Source organism: Piliocolobus tephrosceles, chromosome 18, assembly GCF_002776525.5.
Source record: "Piliocolobus tephrosceles isolate RC106 chromosome 18, ASM277652v3, whole genome shotgun sequence".
NCBI lineage: Eukaryota > Metazoa > Chordata > Mammalia > Primates > Cercopithecidae > Piliocolobus > Piliocolobus tephrosceles.
Window position 1 is genome coordinate 58,718,325 of NC_045451.1, and position 27,855 is coordinate 58,746,179.

At 42.0% G+C, this 27,855-nt stretch overlaps 1 protein-coding gene across 6 annotated transcripts in view; it reads left to right on the forward strand.

Annotated features, from left to right (window-relative positions):
* Nucleotides 1-27,855, forward strand: part of TMEM241 (transmembrane protein 241) — a 140,095-nt gene that overhangs the window by 87,319 nt on the left and 24,921 nt on the right. The window contains exon 14 of one of the 6 annotated variants that reach the window (XM_023207793.1): nt 5,685-6,808. The exons of the other annotated variants lie outside the window; for them this stretch is intronic. Within the exon in view, the coding sequence (XP_023063561.1) occupies nt 5,685-5,729 (45 nt within the window). The 3' untranslated portion in view covers nt 5,730-6,808. Of the gene's footprint in view, nt 1-5,684; nt 6,809-27,855 lie in introns of those variants that run through there. 6 annotated transcript variants of the gene reach the window in all.

The following is a 27,855-nucleotide window of genomic DNA, read 5'->3' on the forward strand; positions in this document are numbered from 1 at the left end:
TTTTTTTTTTTTTTTTTTTTGAGACGGAGTCTAGCTTTGTCGCCCAGGCTGGAGTGCGGTGGCGCGATCTCAGCTCACTGCAATCTCCGCCTCCCGGGTTCACGCCATTCTCCTGCCTCAGCCTCCCAGTAGCTGGGACTACAGGCGCCTGCCACCACGCCTGGCTAATTTTTTGTATTTTTAGTAGAGACGGGGTTTCACCGTGTTAGCCAGGATGGTCTCGATCTCCTGACCTCGTGATCTGCCTGCCTCGGCCTCCCAAAGTGCTGGGATTACAGGCGTGAGCCACTGCGCCTGGCCACAACTCCCAAGTTTTAAAAGATTGAAATCATATAAAGTATGTTCTCTGACCATAGCAGAATTAAATTTGAAATTCACAACAGAAAAAATCTAGGAAAACCCCATTTATTTGTAAATTAAATATACTTCTAAATAGTTTGTGGGTCAAGGAAGAAATTATGATGGATATTAAAAATATTTTGAATCAAATGAAAACAGAAATACAACATGTCAAAATTTATAGATGCAGCTAAAGTAGTGCTTGAAGGGAAATGTATATCTGTAAACGCCTATTTCAGAAATGAATGAACGTCTCAAATCAATAACCTATGCTTCCATCTTAAGAAACTACAAAAGAAGAAAGGGCAAACTAAACTCAGAGTAAGCAGAAGGAAAGATATAATAAAGTTTAATGTGGACATTAATGAAATAGAAAACAGAAAAATAATGTATATTTGTTGATTCTTTGAAAACATCAGCAACACTGACAAACCTCTGGCTAGACTGACCAAGAAAATAAGAGAAAAGAGGCCAGGCATGGTGGCTTATGCCTATAATCCAAGCACTTTGGGAGGCCAAGGCAGGAAGATCACTTCAGCCCAGGAATTCAAGATCAGCCTGGGTAACACAGTGAAGCCTCATGTCTACAGGAAATGTTTTTTAAATGATGAGCTGAACATGGTGGCACATACCTGTAGTCCTAACTATTTGGAAGGCTGAAATGGGAGGATCACTTGGGAGGTCAAGGATGCAGTGAGCTGTGATCATGCCAGTGCACTCCACCCTGGGTGACAGAGTGAGACCCTCTCTCAGAGAGAGAGAGAGAGAGAGACAGACAGACAGAGAGAGAGAAGAAGAAGAAGAAAGGAGAAGAGAGGAGAGAGAGATGCAAATTATCAACACTGGAAATGAAAGAAATGATGTTACTACTGATCCTATAGAAGCTAAAAGGATTGTGTATTGTAAATAACTTCAGATTTTGAATAACTTTATGACAGAAAATTAGTCAGTTTCGATGAAATGGGCAAATTCCCAGAAAGGCACAAATAAGTAAAACTGACTCAAGAATAAATTAAAAATCTGAATACATCTGTAACAAGTACATAAAAATAAGTAGTAATTTAAAATCTTTCTTAGGTTTTTAGGAAAAGAAAAGCTCAGCCCCAGTTGGCTTTATTAATGAATTCTATCAAATATTTAAAGAAGAAATTTTTTAAAACAAATTCTTTTAGAAACTAAAGGAAGAGGGAATAACTCCCAAGTTATTCTATGAGGTGAGTTACCCAGCTGTAAAGCCAGACAAAACAAATTAATAAGAAAATTACCAATATTCCTCATGAACATAGGAACAAATATATTAGCAAAATCTTAGCAATCCAAATTTGGCAACATATGAAAAGAATTATACCCCATACACCATAATCAAGTGAGATTTATACACCATAATCAAGTGAGATTTATCTCAGGAATGCGTAGTTGGTTTAACATATGAAAATTAATTAATGTAATGCCTTATTTTCACAGAATAAAGAATAAAAATACATGATCATTTCAATAGGTTCAGAAAAATCATGACAAAATCTAGCATCTATTCATTATAAAAACTCTCAAAAAACTAGTAATATAAGAGAACCTGATAAAATCTGTGAAAATCCTGTAACTAACGTTATCTTTAACAGGGGAAGACTGAATACTTTCTCCCTAAGATTGGGAGCAACATAAGAATGTTCACTTTCACCATTTCTATTGAAAATTGTAGGCCGGGTGTGGTGGCTCACGCCTGTAATCCCAGCACTTTGGGAGACCGAGACGGGCGGATCACGAGATCGGGAGACTGAGACCATCCTGGCTAACACGGTGAAACCCCGTCTCTACTAAAAAAATGCAAAAAACTAGCCGGGTGAGGTGGCGGGCGCCTGTAGTCCCAGCTACTTGGGAGGCTGAGGCAGGAGAATGGTGTAAACCGGGGAGGCGGAGCTTGCAGTGAGCTGAGATTGCGCCACTGCACTCCAGCCTGGGTGACAGAGCGAGACTCCGTCTCAAAAAGAAAATTGTAATGGAGTTTTTAGGAATGCAATAGGCAGTGCAATAGGAAAAAAAAAAGGCATCCAGATTGGAAAGGAAGAAATAAAACTGTCTTTATTCACAAATGAGACCATCATATATATATAGAAAATCCCAAGGAAACTATAAAAATAGTTGAAGGCAGAGTGTGGTGGCTCATGCCTGTAACCCTCACACTTTCAGAGACTGAAGTGGGAAGATCACTTGAGACCAGCCTGGGCAACATAGTGAGATCCTGTCTTTACAAAAATAAGAAAAGTAGCCTGGCATGGTGGCATGTGCCTATAGTCCCAGCTACTCAACAGGCTGAGGCAGGAGGATCACCAGAGCTTGGGAGTTTGAGGATGCAGTGAGCTATTATCACCACTGCACTGCAGTCCGAGTGACAGAGCAAGACCTTATCTCTTAAATAAATAAATAAATAAAACTGTAGTTTTACTTAAAATAATTTTTTTTGTAGAGACAGGGTCTTATGTTGCCCAAGCTAGTTTCAAACCCCTGGCCTCAAGCGATCCTCCCATCTCAGCCTCCCAAAGTGCTGGGATTACAGGTATGAGCCAGTGCGCCCAGCTCAAAGTTTTATATATTAGTAATGAAAAATCATGTTTATAAAAATAAAATTAAGAAAACAATTACATTCACAATAGCATCAAAAAGGAAAAAATACTTAGGAACTTAACAACAAAGAAGTATCAGATTTATACACTGAAAACTATAAAACCTTTTTGAGAGGAATTAAAGAAAATCTCCGGCTGGGCGTGGTAGCTCAAGCCTGTAATCCCAGCACTTTGGGAGGCCGAGACGGGTGGATCACGAGCTCAGGAGATCGAGACTGTCCTGGCTAACATGGTGAAACCCCGTCTCTACTAAAAAATTACAAAAAACTAGCCGGACAAGGTGGCGGGCGTCTGTAGTCCCAGCTACTCGGGAGGCTGAGGCAGGAGAATGGCGTGAACCCAGGAGGCGGAGCTTGCAGTGAGCTGAGATCAGGCCACTGTACTCCAGCCTGGGCGATAAAGCGAGACTCCGTCTCAAAAAAAAAAAAAAAGAAAAAGTAAATTTATAGTCAGAGAGTAGGACCAGTGGTTTCTTAGAGAAAGAAATCGACTGCAAATAGACTGGAAGGAAGTTTTTTGGCTAATGGAAACTTTCAAACTGGATTGTGGTGAAGGTTGCATCATCTTTTAAGTTAATTTATTAAATGTGTTCATTAACAATCATTACACTTTATAATAAGTGAATTTTATGGCATGCAAACATCCCTGAAAGCTGTAAAGTAATAGTTCTCAAAGCATAATGCTTAAATCCTGTTTTTTAGGATTTAGGACATTTTTTTTTTTCCTGTGTATATGACTTTACCTATTTGACCACTAGTTTCAAGTCTCTTTTTTATTTATTGTATTTTTCTTTTCTTAAATTCTGAGGGAGATTTATAATTTTCTCCTCAATACTTAACTCAGAAGAGGGAGGATTTTTAATTGGCTGCTGTGGTTTAATGCAAATTCTTCTTAAATAAAAATTGGATTCAATGAGCCATTAAGATCTATCTCTTCCAGCCTCGGGTACATCAAGCAATCTCCCCTCTCTCCGTCTCTTTTTCCTATTTGAAAATAAGCTGGTGGTCCTCCGTGGTAGAATATGTATCTATTCTTTGGACCACCTACACATCAAAACGTGCTGACATTTGAAATACAACAAAATCGTACTTAGCAATACAGCATTCCCATGATGTCATTGTGCCTACACTGGGTGCCAGCACGTTCAGAAAGTGACTCAGAAGGATGTTTCAGTGGTGACAGAGGAGAGTCGGGATTATATGAAGATTCAAAAATACACAGGGAGGGAGGTCATTCAGGGGGCCAAGGGGCTTTCTTCACTGCTCCAAAAGGACCCATTTTGAGCTGTTTTTGAAGATGTTACATCAGCTTCATCAGTTCCAAGTTCTGAGAGAAGGCATCCACGCCTCTCTCTGGTCCTCACCTTTTTTCAGGATATTCCTCAGATCTGAGAATACTTAGCATGGGGGAAAAGTGCCTTCGAAGTCACTTTATGTTGTTATCACTATTATTATGTTTTCTCTCTAGGAATTTGAGAAAAAATTTAAGAAGCCAAAAGTATTGGAATATTTAGCAACCCTTTAAAAACTAATCTCTCATTTTGGTAAATTTGGGCATGTGAAATCTAACTGCATCTTCAAAAATCTCCGGATCCCTTCTCACATATGATGTAAAGCACTCAGGCAGAACAAAGCCAACAGATTGAAGAGAAGTGCAGGAACGTGTGTAGACGTGTAAGGAAGATGTGGTGTGTGTGAGTTTATAGTTTTCTTCTAGTCAGTTTCTCCAGCAGATTTCAATCCTCACATGAGAATTCTGCCTGGATTGGGTAGTGTCTTGTCTTACTCTTGTTAACTTCAAACCAACGTGAGTTCTCAGCATCACTGGGAAGAAGCAGCGGAGATCAGAGTAAGTTTACGTGGCGCAAGAGCTAGCAGGGGAGAACCTTCCCCAGACATCAGTGGTAACGCTCATGGGGCCTGAGGAGCCAGCCTGTGCTCCTCCTTTCAAAGCTGACTCTGTAAGATCTCTTTCTTTTTTCTTTTCTTTTTTTTTTCTTTTTCTGTTTTTTTGAGACGGAGTCTCTCTCTGTCGCCCAGGCTGGAGTGCAGTGGCGCAATCTCGGCTCACTGCAAGCTCCACCTCCCGGGTTCACGCCATTCTCCTGGCTCAGCCTCCCGAGTAGCTGGGACTACAGGCACCCGCCACCACGCCCGGCTAATTTTTTTGTTTTTGTAGTAGAGACGGGATTTCACTGTGTTAACCAGGATGGTCTCGATCTCCTGACCTCATGATCTACACACCTTGGCCTCCCAAAGTGCTGGGATTACAGGCGTGAGCCACTGTGCCCAGCCTGTAAGATCACTTTCTTCCTTTAAAACTGATGCCATAATTGCTGCCACCATCTCATGTCCGGAAGACAATGACAGGCAGAAAACCTACCCTTAGTCTGTTTTTCTATGGCCCTGCGAAAATAATTGCTCATAGCTTGCTCAGAATAAGTCTCTTGATTTGGTTTCATTTGTATTTTCCATTGTTAGAATTTCATCTTTCATATACACAGGACCAAGATGAAGGTGGCCCTCACTCTTGGTCCATGCAGTGCTGGGTCGGTGCCTGAGTGTGAACAAGCACCTCCTCAAATGCTGCAGCCTAGACACCTCACTTGCCTCCCCTATCCCTTCCCTAAAACTATGTCAGAATGTACTGCTGGCCTGAAACAGCCGGCAACTCCATGGGATTTAAGATATACTCGATTCTCTCTCTCTCTCTTTTTTTTTTTAGAGACCAGGATCTCTGTATCTCCCAGACCAGGGCGCTGTGATGTGATCATGCAACTGTATCTTCAAACTCCTGGTCTTCCTGCCTCGGCCTCCCCAGTGGCTGAGACTTATAGGCACACCCCACCATGCCAGGCTGATTTTATTTTTTTGTAGAGATGAGATCTTGTTATGTTGCCCAGGCACTAGAGTCTTACAGTTTAGGTGGTACTAGAAATGTCCTGGGCAGTGATAGGAGAGAGGCATACACGGAGGCTCTAGTCTTTTCCATGAGGTGTGTGGTAGAGAGACTGGGATTTCAGGGGGGAAAAGGAAAGGAAGAAGTACTCACTGTTTGACTTTGGTCACTATTCGCTGAACCCCTTTGCTCTGGTCTGAGTGTTTCTGTTCCCCATTAATACGCTGAAATCCTAAGCCCTATGGTGATGGTAGTAAGAAGAGGTGGGGACTTTGGGAGATGAGTAGCTCATGAAGGCAGAGCCCTCATGAAGGGCATTACAAGGGCATCCTTGTAAAAGAGGTCCCAGAGAACTGCCTTGCTTCCTCCACCCTGAGGACACCATGAAAAAGTGCCGTCTCGGAGACAGCAGCCCTCACCAGACACGGAATCTGCAGGGGCTGTGATCTTGGCCTTACCAGCCTCCAGAACTGTGAGAGACAAATCTTTATTGTTTGTAAGCTACCCAGACTATAGTATTTTGTTATAGCAGCCCAGATGGACTAAGACACCCTGTAATCCTCCGTTGTTTCATCCGTAAAGCAAGGAGTCTGAACTAGAAAGATATCCAAAGATAGTGCAAAAACATTATAATGATAACAAGCTCTGACAGTGTTGACTATTGTATCTGGTATTCAAGACTAAATGCTAATCACATTTACATTCAATTGTAGCATTATATAATGATCTGCTAGGAACTATATTATTAATTATCAGTGCCTACTTAATAAAGCATTCGCCAGATTTAAAAATTATGTAATAGACTGATTAAAATAGAAAATATACAGCAGTCTGACCTTCTTTCACCCCTGTCTCCAAATTCTGCCTTCTCTTGTGGATGATTGTGTTGTAAATGCTACAAGCAGTTAACTGGATTGTTTATCCCTCTTTTTGCTTTGTTTGAACAGTCAGAATTTATATGTATAGGCTGGGTGTGGTGGCTCATGCCTGTAATCCCAGCACTTTGGGAGGCCAAGGCAGGAGGATTGCTTAAGGTCAGGAGTTCAAGACTAGCCTGGGCAACATAGCAAGACCCTATTTCTACAAAAAGTTTTTAAAAATTAGCCAGGTACGGTGTCTTGTACCTCTGGTCCCAGCTACTTGGGAGGCTGAGGCAGGAGGATTGCTTGAGCCAGGAGTTTGAGGCTGCAATGAGCTATGATTACACTACTGTACTCCAGCCTAAGCCACAGAGTGAGACCTTGTTACACTTACGGCATGGGATTTTCCTTCCCATTGCTCCTTAGGATGGAATGCTGTTCATACTGTCAAAGTGAAAGATGGGCAGAGCCTTCTTAGATGTGGTCCCATGTAAGTCCTAGAACCTGGAGTGCATTGTGGGTGCAGAAGTTGGGCACAGAATCAAGGACCCGGGGGGACATATTGCAAAATTGGAAAATGCTAGAACCTGTGATCCTAAGTGCTTCAAAGCAGGATATATGAGATAATGTATGTGAAAATGTCTGGGGGTGCAGAAGTGCTCTGCAGACACAGAGTATTATGTAGAGTCACATGGACCTAGACCAAGACTTAATTTTGACCCAGCTTTTGAGTCTTGTCTGCCACTTTCTAGGTGTATGGATCATTTTTTCTCATCTGTAAACAATGCAATAATAATGTCTGTGTTATTGAGAGGATTAAATAATATGTAGACAGCCCTAGATTAATGAGAGCCTGCAGTTGGCAGGTCTTCCTTGTCTCCATCAATCTGCTGTTTTAATTCTCTCATGAAATTGACCAGTGATTTCCTGGGTCTGAATTTACTGTTTGTATTCACTAGTTCTAGGTAGTGAATTTAGTTGTGGACTGTCTATTCTAGACACTGCTCAGAATTCAGCGTGCATGAGGACAAGGTCTCTCACAGCATATTTAATCAGTTATTGTCTCACAAAAGAAGCAATTGATGCATCATTCACAATGTTTTTAAACCTATATAAAGAGTCATTGATTCAGAACATTTGCTCTGCATGTGAAAATGTATGTTTGGTGGTTTCCATGGAGACCACCCTGCTGGCTGTTCTGTGATCACTCACGGGCCTTAATTATACACTGGAATTGCCAGGGATCCTGCAAAGCTGTCTCCATAACAACGCCTCCTTGTGGGTAACATGACCGCCATCCCTGACCATGTTTCCCATATAGGAGTTTCCCTTAAGAGTCAAAAAGATTCAGCTGGTAAATTTCAGCCTCTGTTTGATGTACTCTTATGAAGATCTCTTAGCTGCCTAGGAATTTTTCTGAGTTTCAACTGCCTATCTCTCCTGCTATTTTTCCAGGTTTCAGGAGCTTGGGTGAAGGTAATAGCAAGGCCTAATGTCTTTCTTTCTTCAGTGACATGCTAACATGTGTCTTGATCTATTGCCACGATATCGAGCTAAGAAGGAGTCTTGGTTATGTCACTTTACTAGATAAAATTAAACCTGTTTGAAATATACGATGAACTCGGCCGGGCGTGGTGGCTCAAGCCTGTAATCCCAGCACTTTGGGAGGCTGAGACGGGCAGATCACGAGGTCAGGAGATCGAGACCATCCTGGCTAACACGGTGAAACCCCGTCTCTACTAAAAATACAAAAAACTAGCCGGGCGAGGTGGCGGGCGCCTGTAGTTCCAGCTACTCCGGAGGTTGAGGCAGGAGAATGGTGTAAACCCGGGAGGCGGAGCTTGCAGTGAGCTGAGATCCGGCCACTGCACTCCAGCCTGGGAGACAGAGCCAGACTCTGTCTCAAAAAAAAAAAAAAAAAAGTAATATACGATGAACTCATGGAAGTGTTGTCAACAGGTGTTACTAAGATTCCATGTTCAGAATTTTAGAATGTCTCAAAGACCATTGGTAAAACTCTCGATGTTTCTGGTGGAATTATGAGAAAAAGATGAATGTTTCAAAATGTGGAATCACACAGATTTCGTGACTATCTAAATAATGTAATTTTTTACGCTTCACTAATTTTTTGAGATACATTTGTAGGGAAGTTTCAAGGCTTAACATTGACTCATACCTTGAACTTCTGAGGAAGTGACAAGTAAACAAATCTCTCATAGTCTGTAATCATAGTTCTTATAGGTTCAATTTCTGGTATACAGACACACACACACTCTACAGGGGAAATCCTGGAAGTATGTTTACAAAGCCCATCACACTTTGCTCTCACTAGGTCAAGTCTATGCTGAACAGAGTTGGTTCTCTTCATTTTTCTACTTTGTATTCTGTTACTACTGTTATTTTTTTTCTTTCTAGTCATCTTTGCATTCTCATCCTGATTGCCACTGTCTCTTGAGTGGGGAGCCTGTTACCGTCTTTCTCCACCTCCTGGATGGTGAACGGTAATCACAAAAGAGGGGGCTCCTCTCCCCAGTTCACTATTTGAGGTTCTTCCCATCTTAGCTGCTGAAGACACCTTACTCCTCCTTCCCATCACGTTTCAAAGCTTGTTTCAGATATAACTTTCTGATAGCAGTTTAGCATTCCTTATCTCCCTTCAGTTGTTATTCAACACCTTCATATGTTCTGGAACGTGATGAAAATACATTGTTAAACCACATGAAGCTGTACTGTAATGTAACTTTTATGTTGAAAGACCATGCTTAAAAAATCTAATTATGGCTGTTCCCTAATTAAATCATGTTTCTTTTTCACTGTCTCAGCAGCTGTGGCAATGAGAATAATTTTTCATGGAAAATTAAAACCTAGAGGCGGCAGCATAATTTCCTTTGCAGACTCTCGCTCGGCAATAATAACAGCATGTCTGATGTCTTTCCGTGACATCAGCGATGAGGCGACAGGAACATGAAGTGGCAAGTTTGGGAGCTGCCATTCGCATAAACAGCCAGCCAAGAAGTTAGTTATCTGGGAGTTGTTTGTTTATGAACAAGGTTTTCCTGGAGGGAACGTGGGAGGGGAAATACAGTTTTGGATTCAGGAAAAATTTTTAAATTCCATTTCCTATTGTCAAAATAATTCATAGAGAAATGAGTGCTATGAGTGGACATTTTGCTGTTTTGAATAAGGTTCTTGTTTTTGTTTTGTTTTTTTTTTATTTCCAGTTACATCGTCTTCATTTTTTCCGAGCTAATTTTAGTGCCTTTGATCATCACAATTTTCTGTGTTGCAAAAATAGGGTAACAATTCTGTTTCACAACTTCTGACTTGAATGCATTCGCTCATTTATCATTTGTTCATGTACTGGGAGATGTCCTTACTTTCTGTACCTTTCCTGACTCTAAGGTTTTTATGATTGCCGTTAGTAGCCCAGATAATTTTTTAAAAAATGAAAGTCGTTTTTGCAACATAAAAAGCCAGTTAATGGGAACATTTGCAAGGCCTCCTCTAGGGGATGAATTGATGTGTGCTCGGTTTATTGTAGGATGGCATCCAGTAAACAAGTGTGGGGTGAGTGCTCACTCAAAAACGGATTTTATTCTGCACACCTTTGCACTCCCATCAGAAACAGAGAAGGATGGAATTCTGCATATATCTTGTAAAGTAACTGCATTGCCCCATGTTCCATGTTCTTGTGATATACCCATTCCTTCCTTTCTTTGTGCCATTTATTCTATAGGGGTTTGGTTTTCTTTATAAAGACCCTCTGTGTGTATCCCTTAAAGTAAGTTCCCTAGGGTGTGGCTGAACATAGGGTAATTAGCAAAGAACACATCAAGTTCTTCTGGTGCCCAAACCAGAGGGCAGACCATGGCCAGGACCGATGGCCTGTGTCAGCAGAGTGACTGCCGTAGTCAAAGCAGACCCAGATGAAGCAGCTCTTGGGAAATTTGAAGGAGTAGACTTTTTTATGGGAAAGCTAAGTTTGGATGCATCAATGATAGAAAGGCGTGACATGTAAATTTGAAAGAATTTTAGGAGATATTTACTTGGTGCTATCAATTTTGTGAAAATAACTGTTCTGTTACATTGTGGCTTAGAGACATCGTGGTGGCCTGGTACCCGGATGCCTCCTCACACTTGTTTTCCTGTCCCATCTCCAAAAGTGGAATTTGTGTAAAGTGTAGTTATTTGCCCATTTTTTTCCTGCTTAAAATTGCTCTCCTGTCTTACAAAGAGTAGTCCAAACTTGCTTTTTTTCTCCTTCTTGCTTTCTTTCTTTTTTTTTTTTTTTGAGACAGGGTCTCCCTCTGTCGCCCAGGCTGGAGTGCAGTGGTGCGATCTCAGCTCACTGCAATCTCTGCCTCCAATTTCAAGCAATTCTCCTGCCTCAGCCTCCTGAGTAGCTGGAATACAGGCCTGCGCCACCACGCCCAGTTAATTTTTGTATTTTTTTTTAAATAGAGACAGGATTTTACCATGTTGGCCAGGCTGATCTTGAACCCCTGACCTCAAGTGATCCATCTGCCTGGGCCTCCCAAAATGCTGGAATCACAGTCATGAGCCACCGTGTCCAGCCGGCACCCTTTCCCCTTCTTCACTCTGCGTTGGCACTTTGAGCTTACCTGGTCGTTCTTTAGATAAAGATTTTTGGTGTTGTTTTGTTTATGTATAAATAGACTGTGTCTGATTTTAAGGCCAGATAGTGAAGTACAAGCAAATTGTGCTTTTTTATAGGACTCCAAAATAGCCAGTTAGTCAAGTGTGTAACAAGAAAAGTTTTTAAGTCAACAACTAATTGCTTTGTATCATTTAAATACAACTAGCCATGAGACTGAATTTGTAATTTTGGTTGTTTCTGTGCAGTTTGACGGGAGAAGGGTTGAGGGGGAGGATTGTGTGGGGAACAGGGTCTCCCTGGCCACATTTCCATGTCAGTCTTCTTGTGTGAGCTCTGGGGTGGGGAAGGGTGGGGCATGGTGCACAAGGAGCAGGCCCAGGGTTGCATCTGTGTCCAAGAAGAATTCTGTCTTGTTTCTTTCCTGCCTCACCCTCAGGCCATTATTCCCTACTTGAGGCTTTATATGTTTTCTGCACAATTTTCCAGTGTGGTTACGGTTGGCCTTGAATATAGTAGGTGATTAGTCAAGATTTGATGTATCAAATGCCCACCACTTTACCTTTTCTCCCCTTCAGGAGAAGAAAAGTAAAGGAAAACAGAAAAAAAATAATAATCAGGTAACTGTACTTCCCAGCAATCCACCTGCTGTATCAGCCTGTGAGCCCAAGGAAGGCAGGACGCATCTTACTCAAGGTTGCATCCCCAGCACCTAACAGAGCACCCAGAGGCATAATTTGAATTGCAAAAGAGTTGGTGACTTTTACAGTACCTCCAAAATTTGTAGTCCACATGGAGTTAGGAGTCATTATTTTCAAGTCTCGGGTTAGTCCTTTGTACAGTGACTACCCCTACCCCTCTAGAAAAGAACGAAAGAGTTTGCTTTTTCACCCAATGTTAGATTTATCTTCTTGAAATTTGAAGTCTTCAGTTTCAGTGATGCAGTCACCAGTTGCTACCTGTGCCTTGCCCTCTGCCCAAAAAGGGAGGGTTTGTTATCTGTGAAAACATATTTTGTCCTTCAGGCGGGAGTAGGGGTGTTCTCGTAACTTCAAGCATTGCATTCCCGCCTTGGAAATTTCACTGGGAGCAGTGTTGATCCTATTATTCTGAATTACCAAACATTTGCTGCCATTTGGCTGTGCCATTCAGAGCACTTTATTCCTTCGTGCGCCCTTAAAATGTTAGGATAAGGGAATACAACACTTTGGCAGTTATTAAATTTCATCTTTCTTTGGAGTATACTATATACATTCTGTCCTTCACAGATAGCTAGAACACTCCATAAGTCAGAATAAGAATTCACTTTAAAGCACTGACAGAGTGCCTTATTTTATCCCCGACAGTTAGCCGGCCCAGTTTTGAGCCCATAGGCAGACAGTAGATGCATCTTTGATTGGGTTATTGAGCTATTGCTGTGTGAACCACCCAGATCTGATCAGTCCTAATTATTTGAAGCCTGTATCTTCTATGAAGTCAGCCATGCTTATTATTATTTTCCTCAGGTTATAGCTGGGCTTTTTAAAGAATGTTTACTCTAAGAATTAGGTAATATATAACCTGGTTTCAATACTCATGCTTTTTATGAAGGTTTTCTTTTCCCTGAAATTCTTTTTTTCATGTTGCTTTGTGCAAAGATGTTATATCAGCAAATGCATTCAGCAGGTGTATAGGGTGGCCTGTCTTATAACCAGCTATGGAGATGAGACTGTAGAGAGTAGTGACAAGCATCCCAGCATTTTGGAGACAGAAAGACCTGGGTAAGAATCTCATTCTCTGGCAATACGACCTTGCAAAAATCAAATAACTTATTTATGTGTCAGTTTGCTTGTGTGTAAAATAGGAATAATTGTATACACTTCACAGAAATGTTACAAGAATTATTTAAAGTAATGTATGTTAAGCAGTTACTGTTAGCTGGTTTTTGTTTTGTTTTGTTTTTCAATTTTTGAAATATCTCAGCAGACCTGATATATCATTTTATCTAACATTTTGGAAGTGCTACACTGGTGTTTAAAGAAAAGGAAAAAAAAAGTCAGTCCTAAAGATTGTTAGATGAGTCCTCTGTTGTTAGGTGAAATTTCGGCTTTCATGTTGTATTTGGTTGGTAGTAAGAGAAGGGGGAATTGAGACAAAGTGGTGTTAACTCTGATGTGGAAATCACACACCCAAAAGAATGGTTACAGTGAAAACATTGGCCATACCAAATGTTGGTAAGGATTATAGAATGACATTTATGCTTTAGAAGATACCAAAGCTAAACAACATCTACATAATAACCCAGTAATCCCCCTCCTCAGTCTTTACCCAAGAGAAATGAAGACATATGTTCACAACAAGATATGTTTAATGCTGTGGAATTAGATGGTGGTGGTAGTTGCATAACTGTGAGGATACTAAAAGCTATTGAATTGTACTCTTTCATGGGGTGAATTTTATGGTATGTGCATTATATCTCAGTAAGGCTGTTATTTAAAAAAAAAAAAAATACATGTTCAAGGCCAAGTGTGGTGGCTCATGCCTGTAATCCCAGGGCTATGGAAGACCAGGGTAAGAGGATCGCTTGAGGTCAGGAGTTTGAGACCAGCCTAGGCAACATAATGAGACCTCATTTCTACAAAAAAAAAGTTCTTTTTAAATTAGCCAGGGGTAGTGGTGTGTGCCTGTGCTCCCAGCTCTTTGAGAGGCTGAGGTGGGAGAATTGCTTGAGCCCAGGAGTTCAAGACTGCAGTGAGTTCTGATCACTCCACCACACTCTACACTGGGCAACAGAGCAAGACTCTACCTCAAAAAAAGAAAAAAGAAAATCTATGGCAGCTTTATTCATAATAGCACCTAACTAGATGAAATAGTCCATAAATTTCATCTGTCCGCACAATAGAGTCCTCACTGCAGTAGGAAAGGGCACGTGGCCACAGAGGGGATTCGGGATGGGTGAATGGATTGGGAGGAGTCTGTGGAGCCTGGTGCAATGCTGGGAAGGGCCGGTGTCTCTGTCCAAGGGGCAGCTGTGTGGGTGTTAATGGGTATAAACGCTCAGCAAGCTGTGTACTTGAGATTCCTGTGCCTCATACACTACGCGGGATGTATGTTATACTTCAGTTTTAAAAATCGGATGTGGATGCTGTAATGGTGCTGTGCTCAGAAAGCAGAGCCCCACGTGCTGAACCTGCCCTCCTGTTTGTTGTTCACTGGGAGGAAAAACAGGCCCGGCAGCTTCCCCAGCAGAGCCCTGGGGCCTCTTGCTTTGTGGTGTCTCCTGTACTATGGGTGGTGACGGGGGCGGGTTTCACTTGCTGGGAAAAGGACACCTTGTGGCTGGGACTTTGTTATTCTGGGTGGTGGCCACCATTTCTCCTGAACGTTGCGGGTGGAGAGGGTTTCTAACAGATCTTCAGCTCAGTGCCAAGGTAAAGAAGGTGAGCTCAGTCTTCCCGGTAGCATTGCAGAAGCGTTTCTTGCTCTGGTCATGCCCCACACCGGCGCCTTCAGGGGCTGTGACTAATTGTACTCTTTCATGGGGTGAATTTTATGGTATGTGCATTATATCTCAGTAAGGCTGTTATTTAAAAACAGGCACACCTGTCACTCTCTCAGACCATGAGGTTTAATTGAGTGAACACCACTGTTCCCGGGCTCTGCCTCTCGCTGAACGCTCCCGCTGGGCTGGGGCCTTCTGAGTAGCTGGAAGTACAGGTATGAGCCACCACACCTGGCCAATTTTTCAATTTTTTGGAGAGATGAGGTCTCGGTAGTTGCCCAGGCTGCCCGTAGGCCTTTTCTGAAAGGCTCCACGTTGGTGGCTCTCCTCTCGTGTGGGTGCTGCTTGAGCATCTGACTGTGATGGTGGTGAGCAGTCTCCTAGGGAAGGGGTGCTTGTGTTTGGACCCCCGTGCTTTGCTGGTGTCGCATTTATCTTTACAGTACAGTTTTACTGTACAATGTAGAAAACACCTCCAGGAAACTGAGAGGCTGCTGAAGACTAATGGAGAACAGATGAATGTAAGGGAAGTAGGTTGTCACGGGAGCCAGGAACTCACTCTGCAGCTCGGCAGAGCAGAGCCAGGCTGTCAGAGTGCACCTTAGGGACACCTGCAGCCCAACCATCCGGAGAGCTGAACGCCAGCCTTCCCCAGACATGAGCCGGCATGGGCCGGGGTGTGGGAATGCAAATGGTGTGGTTTCCTGGTCAGGGTTTGAATTTTCCTATAGGTATTTAACTGTAGTGAGTATTCACCATTATTGAAGCAAATAACTTTCCCCTTAGCTTGTGACTTTAATTTTGACCCATGGCATCTCTAGAAAAAAAACCTTAGAAACCATTTAGTCCACTATCTTCATTTAAAAAGTTCAAAAAGCTAATTATAGAAAATGTAGAAAGTAAATGAAAAAAAAAAAGCTTATGGGACTCTACCATATTAGACATTTTAGAGTATATTCTTTGGAGATTTTTTTTTATACACACATTCTTGAGGTTTTCTGTTTTTACAGAAATGGGATTGTTCTTCACCTGTTGGCTTTCTTTCTTTCTTTCTTTCTTTCTTTCTTTTTTTTTTTTTAAAATCTTTAGTTCTAGGGTATATGTGCACACCGTGCAGGTTTGATACATAGGTATACACTTAGGCAATGGTATTGCCTAAGTTTTCTTCTAGGGTATTTATTGCCATGTTGGTGTGCTGCACCCATTAACTCATCATTTACATTAGGTATATCTCCTAATGCTATCCCTCCCCAGCCTTCTGCCTCGGACAGGCCTCAGTGTGTGATGTTCCCCGCCCTGTGTCCAAGTGATCTCATTGTTCAGTTCCCACCTATGAGTGAGAACATGAGGTGTTTGGTTTTCTGTCATTGTGATAGTTTGCTCAGAATGATGGTTTCTAGTTTCATCCATGTCCCTGCAAAGGACATGAACTCATCCTTTTTTATGACTGCACAGTATTCCATGGTGTATATGTGCCACAGTTTCTTAATCTAGTCTATCACTGAGGGACATTTGGATTGGTTCCAAGTCCTTGCTATTGTGAATACTGCTGCAATAAACATATGTGTGCATGTGTCTTTATAGTAGCATGATTTAGAATCCTTTGGGTATATACCCAGTAATGGGATTGCTGAGTCAAATGGTAATTCTAATTCTAGATCCTTGAGGAATCGCCACAATGTCTTCCACAATGGTTGAACTAATTTACATTCCCACCAACCGTGTAAAAGCATTCCTATTTCTCCGCATCCTCTCCAGCATCTGTTATTTCCTGACTTTTTAATGATTGCCATTCTAACTGGCATAAGATGGTATCTCTTTGTGGTTTTGATTTGCATTTCTCTGATGACCAGTGATGATGAGCATTTTTTCATGTGTCTGTTGGCTGCATAGATGTCTTCTTTTGGCCGGGCGTGGTGGCTCAAGCCTGTAATCCCAGCACTTTGGGAGGCCGAGACGGGTGGATCACGAGGTCAGGAGATCGAGACCATCCTGGTCTACACGGTGCAACCCCGTCTCTACTAAAAATACAAAAAACTAGCCGGGCGAGATGGCGGGCGCCTGTAGTCCCAGCTACTCGGGAGGCTGAGGCAGGAGAATGGCGTGAACCCGGGAGGCGGAGCTTGCAGTGAGCCGAGATCGGGCCACTGCACTCTAGCCTGGGCGACAGAGCGAGACTCCGTCTCAAAAAAAAAAAAAAAAAAAGATGTCTTCTTTTGAGAAGTGTCTGTTCATATCCTTTGCACACTTTTTATGGGGTTGTTTTTTCTTATAAATTTGTTTGAGTTCTTTATAGACTCTGAATATTAGCCCTGTGTCAGAAGGGGAGATTGCAAAAGTTTTCTCCCATTCTGTAGGTTGCCTGTTCACTGTAATGGTAGTTTCTTTTGCTGTGCAGAAGCTCTTTAGTTTAATTAGATCTCATTTGTCAATTTTGGCCTTTGTTGCCATTGCTTTTGGTGTTTTAGTCCTGAAGTCCTTGCCCGTGTCTATGTCCTGAATGGTATTGCCTAAGTTTTCTTCTAGGGTATTTATGGTTTTAGGTCTAACATTTAAGTCTTTAATCCATCTTGAATTAATTTTTGTATAAGTTGTAAGGAAGGGATCCAGTTTCAGCTTTCTACATATGGCTAGCCAGTTTTTCCAGCACCATTTGTTAAATAGGGAATCCTTTCCCCATTTCTTGTTTTTGTCAGGTTTGTCAAATTTCAGATAGTTGTAGATGTGTGGCATTATTTCTGAGGCCTCTGTTCTGTTCCATTGGTCTATATCTCTGTTTTGGTACCAGTACCATGCTGTTTTGGTTACTGTAGCCTTGTAGTATACTTTGAAGTGAGGTAGCATGATGCCTCCAGCTTTGTTCTTTTTGTTTAGGATTGTCTTGGCAATGCAGGCTCTTTTTTGGTTCCATATGAACTTTAAAGTAGCTTTTTTCCAGTTCTGTGAAGAAAGTCATTGACAGCTTTATGGGGATGGCACTGAATCTGTAAATTACTTTGGGCAGTATGGCCATTTTCACGATATTGATTCTTCCTGTCCATGAGCATGGAATATTCTTCAGTTTGTTTGCATCCTCTTTTATTTCGTTGAGCAGTGATGTGTAGTTTTCCTTGAGGAGGTCCTTTACGTCCCTTGTAAGTTGGATTCCTAGGTATTTTATTCTCTTTGTAGCAATTGTGAATGGGAGTTCACTCATGATTTGGCTCTCTGTTTGTCTGTTATTGGTGTATAGGAATGCTTATGATTTTTGCACATTGATTTTGTATCCTGAGACTTTCCTGAAGTTGCTTATCAGCTTCAGGAGATTTTGGACTGAGACAATGGGGTTTTCTAAATTTACAATCATGTCATCTGCAAACAGGGACAATTTGACTTCCTCATTTCCTAATTGAATACCCTTTATTTCTTTCTCTTGCCTGATTGCCCTGGCCAAAACTTCCAACACTATGTTGAATAGGAGTGATGAGAGAGGGCATCCTTGTCTTGTGCCAGTTTTCAAAGGGAATGCTTCCAGTTTTTGCCCATTCAGTATGATATTGGCTGTGGGTTTGTCATAAATAGATCTTATTATTTTGAGATACGTTCCATCAATACCTAGTTTATTGAGAGTTTTTAGCATGAAGGGCTGCTGAATTTTGTCAAAGGCCTTTTCTGCATCTATTGAGATAATCATGTGGTTTTTGTCTTTGGTTCTGTTTATATGCTGGATTACGTTTATTGATTTGCGTATGTTGAACCAGTCTTGCATCCCAGGGATGAAGCCGACTTGATCGTGGTGGATAAGCTTTTTGATGTGCTGCTGGATTTGGTTTGCCAGTATTTTATTGAGGATTTTCGCATTGATGTTCATCAGGGATCTTTATCTAAAATTCTCTTTTTTTGTTGTGTCTCTGCCAGACTTTGGTATCAGGATGATGTTGACCTCATAAAATGAGTTAGGGAGGATTCTCTCTTTTTCTATTGATTGGAGTAGTTTCAGAAGGAATGGTACCAGCTCCTCCTTGTACCTCTGCTAGAATTTGGCTGTGAATCCATCTGTTCCTGGACTTTTTTTAGTTGGTAGGCTATTAATTATTGCCTCAATTTCAGAGCCTGTTATTGGTCTACTCAGAGATTCAACTTCTTTGTGGTTTAGTGTTGGGAGGGTTATGTGTCCAGGAATTTATCCATTTCTTCTAGATTTTCTAGTTTATTTGTGTGGAGGTGTTCATAGTATTCTCTGATGAACTGATCCGCAGTTTGTATTTCTGTGGGATCAGTGGTGATATCCCCTTTATCATTTTTTATTGCATCTATTTCATTCTTCTCTCTTTTCTTCTTTATTAATCTTGCTAGTGGCCTATCAATTTTGTTGATCTTTTCAAAAAACCAGCTCCTGGATTCATTGATTTTTTTGAAGAGTTTTTTGTGTCTCTATCTCTTTCAATTCTGCTCTGATCTTAGTTATTTCTTGCCTTCTGCTAGCTTTTGAATTTGTTTGCTCTTGCTTCTCTAGTTCTTTTAATTGTGATGTTAGGGTGTTGATTTTAGATCTTTCCTGCTTTCTCTTGTGGGCATTTAGTGCTATAAATTTCCCTCTATACACTGCTTTAAATATGTCCCAGAGATTCTGGTATGTTGTATCTTTGTTCTCATTGGTTTCAAAGAACATCTTTATTTCTGCCTTCATTTTGTTATTTACCCAGTAGTCATTCAGAGCAGGTTGTTCAGTTTCCATGTAGTTGTGTGGTTTTAAGTGAGTTTCTTAATCCTGAGTTCTAATTTGATTGCACTGTGGTCTGAGAGACAGTTTGTTGTGATTTCTATTCTTTTACATTTGCTGAGGAGTGCTTTACTTCCAATTATGTGGTCAATTTTAGAATAAGTGTGATGTGGTGCTGAGAAGAATGTATATTCTATTGGAGTGGAAAGTTCTGTAGATGTCTATTAGGTCTGCTTGTTGCAGAGCTGAATTCAAGTCCTGGATATCCTTGTTAACCTTCTGTCTCATTGATCTGTCTAATATTGACAGTGGGGTGTTAAAGTCTCCCATTATTATTGTGTGGGAGTCTAAGTCTCTTTGTAGGTCTCTAAGGACTTGCTTTATGAATCTGGGTGCTCCTGTATTGGGTGCATATATATTTAGGATAGACAGCTCTTCTTGTCGAATTGATCCGTTTGCCATTATGTAATGGCCTTCTTTGTCTCTTTCGAATTTTGTTGGTTTAAAGTCTGTTTTATCAGAGACTAGGATTGCAACCCTTGCTTTTTTTTGGTTTCCATTTGCTTGGTAGATCCTCCTCCATCCCTTTATCTTGAGCCTGTGTGCGTCTTTGTACGTGAGATGGGTCTCCTGAATACAGCACACTGATGGATCTTGACTCTTTATCCAGTTTGCCAGTCTGTGTCTTTTAATTGGGGCATTTAGCCCGTTTACATTTAAGGTTAATATTGTTATGTGTGAATTTGATCTTGCTATCACACAGAGCAGGGACTAGATGCTTTGTCCTGAGCACATGCTCAGTCAGTGACCATCGGAAACATGGCAGGGCCACCAGGCATATTGCTGGTCCCCCAACATTTTGGAGATGGCCATACAATCAGCAAATCACATTTTGCTGTAGAGATGAATAAACCGAGTTACTAAGGGGTGCTGCAAGGGGATTCTGAAATGTATACTCCTTGCCTTCAGAAAATGTGCATGTGCCTTATCCACAGGCTTTAAGAGATCTTTATGAAAAATAGCCACTGATGGGCATTGTTTTCTTCTTAATAGAGAAGGACACTTGAAGGGCTCCTGGCTGTACCCAGACTGGGTGGGGGGGGCCCATGCCAGCAGCCGACGTTCCTTTTGTGGGACTAGGGAAAGGCCACAATTCAGATTTCTTTATATTTAGCTTTCATGAAGAGGGGTACTTTATACATTGGAGGGGACAAGATAACACATTTCTTTACTCTGGGTCTTTACATTGGGCCTTGATGTGGCAGCTGACAGATTTATTAAGTTAAAGGCTCTCTGCTTTCTTTGGAACGTATGCTTGAATGTCTATAACAACATTCTCATTTTAAACTTAGAAGACAGATTAACATTGAAGGGCTTCTCCCAAGCATTGGTTTGCCAGAATCTTAGGGACACTCAGCGTGCGACTGATCACGCACCTTCTTCGCTTTGGCTGCCAGGAATCATGCAGCCGCACTCTGAGCCCCTCCCGTGCGCAGCGGCCACCCTGGCGTGGATTTTGTCCTGGCCTCCCTCTGCCTTCCTCTCCTTGGTTTCCCCTTTCCTTCATGTTTCTTCCCTACTTCTGATTGATATTTTGTGTCTGAATTGATCTATCTTTTTAAGCTTATTGAAAATTCTCAGTGGAACAAGTTAGGAAATGAATAAAATCCCCTACACTTTCGAAAAAAGATAATAAGGGAAAGAACAAAATTCAGTCCCTGATAAATACTTTCTAGATGATTCCTTTATTTTAGAGAGGAGCCTGAAATCCAGAGAGGGGGATGGGTCTGCCTGAGGTTATTCAGCGAGTTTGTGACCCAGCCAGGGAGCACCCAGGACTCTCCCTGCTGGCTTGCTGCTCTCTCAAACACACACACAGGGCTGGGAGGGGCTCTTTTGTCATCCATACAGAGCACTGCCCCTGGTCTGCTGATGAAACTGCATGCTTAATCTTCCTGGGACCAGCTGCGCCTCTTCTTTAAATGAATAGGATTCTCCACAGGACTTTTAAGATACGTTGCTAGGAAAAAGGGGTTTTAAACTATTGATTTTTTTTTACTCTCTTCAGTTTTCCTTTGGCTTTAGCAGTGGCCTTTAACCTACCACACACTTGGCATTCCAGTTCACACTCAGTGGCGTAGAGTGTGCTGGGCTCGTTCATGCTGTTCCCCTTTCTTAGAATGCCCTTCCCACTCTTCCCTCCCTAGTAATTCCTGAATGCCCTTCAGGCTTAGCACAGGACTCAGCCCTAAGTGGGGTTTGTTCCCGTAACATTCAGAGTCTGCCTATGTCTTAGCACTTCCCCTATGATAACATTGACATTCTTTGCTTTAGCTAACCCAGCATGGGGTGTTGCGAGGGCAGATCTCGCCTTTCATGTCGCTTCTCTAGTGTCCTGTGTGGTGCTCAGTGAACGTAATTTTGCCTCAACTTCATCCCAGCAAAAGCCCAAAGCCCTTTTCCTTTTTCACTTCTAATTCAATGAAAGCATCTTCTGAAACATTCAGCCTTTTTAAACAAACTTTCAGTTTTTAAACTCTCCAAAAGAGCAAGGGAAGATGTCTTAGCTCGATTGCCATGACAAAATATCACAGACTGGGTGGCTTACATAGTAGAAATTTACCTTCTCACAGTTCTGGAGACTGCAATGTCCAAGAGTAAGCCAGGAGCAAGGTGCCAGCAGGGTGGGTGTCGTGCGAGAGCCCCCTTCTGGGGTTTCAGATGGCTACCTTCTCCCTGTGCACTCACGTGAACTCTTCTGTGTGCACCTGGGGGAGCTGGGAGGACAGCAAGCTCTGGTCTCTTTTTATTTATTTTTTTTCTGGTTTCTTCTTTTTTTTTTTTTTTTTTTTTTGAGACAGAGTCTCACTCCCTCGCCCAGGCTGAAGTGCTGTGGCGCAATCTCGGCTCACTAACCTCCGCCTCCTGGGTTCAAGTGATTCTCCTGCCTCAGCCTCCTGAGTAGCTGGGACTACAACTACAGGCTGCACAACCATGCCTGGCTAATTTTTGTAGTTTAATAAAGACGGTGATTCACCGTGTTGGCCAGGCTGGTCTCGAACTCCTGGTCTCACCCGCTTTGGCCTCCCAGAGTACTGGGATTACAGTCGTGAGCCACCACGCCTGGCCTCTGGTCTCTTTTAATAAGGGCATGCATCTCATGGTGGGGCTCTACATTCATGACCTCATCTAAACTAAATCATCTCCCAAAGGCACTGTCTCCAAATACTGTCACATTGGGGGTTGGACTTCAACATATGAATTATGGACAATTCAGTCCATGGCAAGTAGGTTGTGTAGCAAGAGCTGGAAGGTTTTCATGGTTTGTGTAAACGTATTGTGCAAGTTTTGTATGTTCCTAATAAGTTCTCACTCTCTGGTCTTGTAAAACTGAGTGTGACCAGACCTGGAGCCAGGGTCCAGTCTTTGATGTCACGTAGAGGGCTCACTTCTTCCAGCCAATGCTCTTCAGGAAGTGTTGGGCTCAATAAAGGAAGGAGGCAGGTGAAAAGCAGGCACAGGGTTTGACCTAATGGGCACCACATCTCCTACCTTTGAATGTTGCAAGGAAGTGTTGGGGACTGGGGTCTGGATATTTCTCTTTTGGCAGACCTATTCTTTCACCTCCATTATTGCTAAATATAACAGTAGTGTGAATTGAAGTTATTGTTATACCAAAAGGAGATGAACAAATCCTCACAGCCTTGGAGCAAGCATAATTATGGTGCTTTTATTGAATGCTCCTTTGAGCTTAAATTCATGTAATATCTAAAAATAGTCTGCAGAGGTTAGATCTGTGCTTTGAGTAAATCCAAACAACTTAGAAAATAAAAACATCTTACCCACATGCCCTTCCTTTCCACAAGCACAGAGTTCTGCTTAACTTGGTAGACTAGTAGAACTTTCTAGCTAGCAGGACAAAAGTTTAAAAAATAACTAGCACAAATCCATCATTCTAAAAGTATGTCTGACAGTAGAAGAGTACGTTTACTAAGTTAAATGAAACCAAGAAGTGAAAAGTACTAGAATGGGAAATTAAGAGACTCCATACCAGGTTGTCACTGATTTGAGTTTGAAGGAAAATTAGGGAAGTCTCAAACTCTCCATTTGTCTTCTACAATTGGGTGTTCTAAGTATGTTGACATTACTTTGCCTTTTATTACTACTTGGAAAAGAAAAAATACTTGGCAAATTTATAGCCCATCTATTTAAAGAAAATTATAATAGCAAATAAAGAAACAACACAATCAAGTACTTTAGGACAAGCTGAAGTGGAATGCCTAAAGAGAAAGATAGAGGAAGAAGTCCTCCAAAGGTTCGGTGAAACACCACTTCAGCAGACATGCCATGAATATGGCCTTCTGAGAAATGTAAGCACCAGAGAAAAGTCGGACATCCAACCCAGGCAAGAGATAGCACCGTTAGCATAACTGTGCCGGGAAGATTGCAAGTCCAGAAGGCCCACATGTTTCTGAAGTTATGCCTTTGTTAAAGAGTTCAGAGTTTTGGTACTTGAATTCTACTACCCACTCCACCTCCCTTCTCGGGATAAAAACCAAGAGAACATATGGACAAGGAATAGTAAGTGGGAAAAACGTTGAGTTAAACCAAAAACACTCAACCCTGGCTGGGAAGCAGAGACTTTCTGTACCCCATGCAAGGCATGGCTTCCTTTCCATCCTCCTCCCTAAACCACAACACGTGCAGATGGAGAGTCAACAGAATGTTGTTGCATAGATTCAAGAGAAGAGACTATGTGGCGTCTGGGTTCCTGCCTTTAAAGCATTAGAGTCTCACTGACTAGTGTAAAATGTACAATCAGATAAACAACTATTCCCCTTAGAATGAACTTGGAAGATAATGAAATGATACAAGTGAAGGCAGAAGAGTTCCTTCCTCCGTGGGCAGAGAAGGAATCGTGAGGAGAGGGAGCTGACTATTCCTCTCGCCTCCAGCCTGCCATAGTCGTTACCATCAATTACACTTTATCTGAAACCCTGTATCCAAAGGGAAAAAGACTGTGCCCTTGATAAAGTTCTGTTGCCCCAGGCTAGGGTATACAAAAACCTAGCCTATGATTTTTTTTTAAGCTAATTAAAATTGTCATGTTAATAAAATTGTAGCCAATGGGAAGTTGTTCAGGACAAATGAAAAGGCCAGCCAGGTGTGGTGGCTCACACCTATAATCCCAGCACTTTGGGAGGCCATGGCGGATGGATCGTTTGAGCCCAGGAGTTCGAGGCCAGCCTGGCCAACATGGTGAAACCCCATCTCTACAAAATATACAAAATGTATCCGGGTGTGGTGGTGCATGTCAGTAGTCCCAGCTACTCAGGAGGCTGAGATGGAGAATCAGTTGAACCTGGGAGGCTGAGGCTGCAGTGAGCAATGATTGTACCACCATACTCTAGCCTGGGTGACAGAGCAAGACCCTGTCTCAAAAAAAAAAAAAAAAAAAAAGACTCCCCACTTTGTGTCATGGTGGTATCCAGTGGCTCTTGGGAAATAGTGGTTGGCTGAGCCTGGTTTGAAATCCAGTAGCTTAGTCCATCTCTCTGGGTCTGTTTTTGCAAATATATAAAAAAGGGAAACCTGCTTTAGAGTAGACTGTTGTACCTTGTGACAGGCCAGTATTTCAACTGAAACAACTAGGGGAAAAATAAATAAATCGCAAAAATCATGTTTTTACGAAAACTGGAGAGCTGTTAAGCAAATTTCCAGAGGGAAGAACCCTTGCTAGGTATACTGAGTAGCCAAGCTGATTTCCTCATGGTAAGGGCAGGGAAGGAGGAGGATAGTTGTTGATTCTGGGTATGGGCTAAGGATCTGGCTTGGTCCAAAAAGAGGAAATATTAGGGAAAGAGAAACTAGCAGAGTTGAGGCAGTCATATTGAACTGGTTTGATGGACTGGAAACTAGAATAGCCCCAAAGGAAGTCTAGTTTTTCCCATGAGGCATTTGCTGAGTTCTGGGTGGTACAGGAGGCTGCAGGCGTGAAAACTTATAGCCTAGGGGTATTTAGGAGACAAAGTCCTGCTAGAAGAAGGAGACTGCAGCAAGAGCACAAGTCTTCCCCTAAAGACAGTTGCCACGTGTTGAACCTGCATGGAGGAGAGGCTAAAAAGCTAAGGTAAAAACCTCTGAAAGGCAGACCTTTATGGATGAAGAGACAGAGATCCACCAAGCTCTTAAACACAAGTCTGGGCGGGCTTACAACTCAGGGATTAGATAAAATAGAGGTGGACTAAGTTACTAGAGCTGCAGCCTATTCCTGAGTCACTAAATCCCTGGTTGGATTGACCTCATCACCCTATTAGAGGGAAAGGGAAATGCTTCCTGGTAGAAGCTATCCTCTGGAGCATCTGCAGTTCTTCTATACACAGTGTCCAGCTTGTAATCAAAGACACAAGCATGTAAATAGGCAGGAAGGCATAACTGATAATCAAGTGGGGAAAAATGATAGGAACAGAACTACAGATGATGTTAGCAATAACTTAAAAATGACTGGATAATATGTTAAAGAAAATAGAGGAAAAGATGGGTAAAATAATGAGACAATTCAGTGCAAGATTAGAATCTGTTTTTTTTTTTTAATCAGATAGTTATTATAGAACTGAAAGATACATCTGAAATTAATAATTTATCTGATGGGTCTAAGAGCCCACTGGTCACAATGTAGCAAGATTGGTGAACTCAAGGTCAGTAGAAAATACTCCACAAAGAGGACAAAAGGATGGAAAGAGCAGAACAGAGCATAACAGACACGAGGGAAATGTTCATAAGATCTAGTATTTGTAGAATTGTAGTTCTAGGAGAACAGGAGAAAGAGATTGGGCAGAAGCAATATTTGAAGAGATGCTGGCTGAGAATTTTCCAAATCTGTTGACTGCCATCAACCCATGGATTCAAGAAGCTCACCAAACCCCACATATAAAATACAAAAAAAAAAAAAAATACTTCAGTATATCCTACTCAAACTATCAAATTTTTCTTTGAAAATCAACAATCAATTTAAAAATCTTAAAATCAACTAGAGAAAAAGGACATTACCTTAAATGGAAGAAGCAACCACAAAGCCAACGGCTGACTTTTTACCTGAAGCAGTGAGTACTCATAGACAATGAAACGACGTCTTTATTTTATTTTATGCGTCTGGCTCTTGGCTGCAGAAATGACATCTTTACCGTGCTGAAGTAGATCGGGCATGGTGGCTCATGCCGGTAATCCCAGCACTTTGGGAGGCTGAGGCAGGCAGATTGCTTGAGGTCAGGAGTTTGAGACCAGCCTGGGCAACATGGTGAAACCCTGTCTCTACAGAAAATACAAAAAATTAGCCGGGCGTGGTGGAGTACGCCTGTAATCCCAGCTACTTAAGAGGCTGAGGCAGGAGAATTGCTTGAACCCAGGAGGCAGAGGTTGCAGTGAGCCAAGATCGCACCATGGCATACCAGCCTGGGCAACAAGAGTGAAAACTCCATCTCAAAAAAACAAAAAAATTAGTTTGGTGTGGTGGCGGGCACCTGTAATCCCAGCTACTCAGGAGGCTGAGGCAGGAGGATCGCTTGAACCCAGGAGGCAGAGCTTGCAGTGAGCCGAAATCGCACCATTGCACTCCAGCATGGGCAACAGAGAGAGACTCCATCTCAAAAGAAAGAAAGAGAAAGAGAAAGAGAAAGAGAGAAGGAAGGAAGGAAGGAAGGAAGGAAGGAAGGAAGGAAGGAAGGAAGGAAGGAAGGAAGGAAGGAAATAAAGTAAGGGGAGTGATTAGGTCGTCTCAACACTGCATTCTCTTCTGACTCTAAATAACTGGTCACCAACCTCTTCAAAATTACTATGAAGGCTGGGTGCAGTGCCTCACACCTGTAATCCCAGCACTTTGGGAGGCCAAGGTGGGTGGATCACTTGAGGTCAGGAGTTCGAGACCAGCCTGGCCAACATGATGAAACCTTGTCTCTGCTAAAAATACAAAAATTAGCCAGACATGGTGGCATGCACTTGTGATCCCAGCTACTTGGGAGGCTAAGGCAGGAGAATTACTTGAACCTGGGAGGCGGAGGTTGCAGTGAGCCAAGATCGTGCTACAGTACTCCAGCCTGGGTGACAGAGCAAGACTCTGTCTCAAAAAAAAAAATTACTATGAAGAATTTGAAGAATTACTACATAAAGTTTCTAGACTCCTTTATTAAATGTATTAATACATGCTTATTGGATCTAATCCTCACATTTTTACTGAATCACATATCATATCACATAGATGGGTTTATATCACATAGCATGATATTGACTTTTTCCTAACATCACATTGGAAGCTCATTATACATCAAGGGCAGTAGTACATA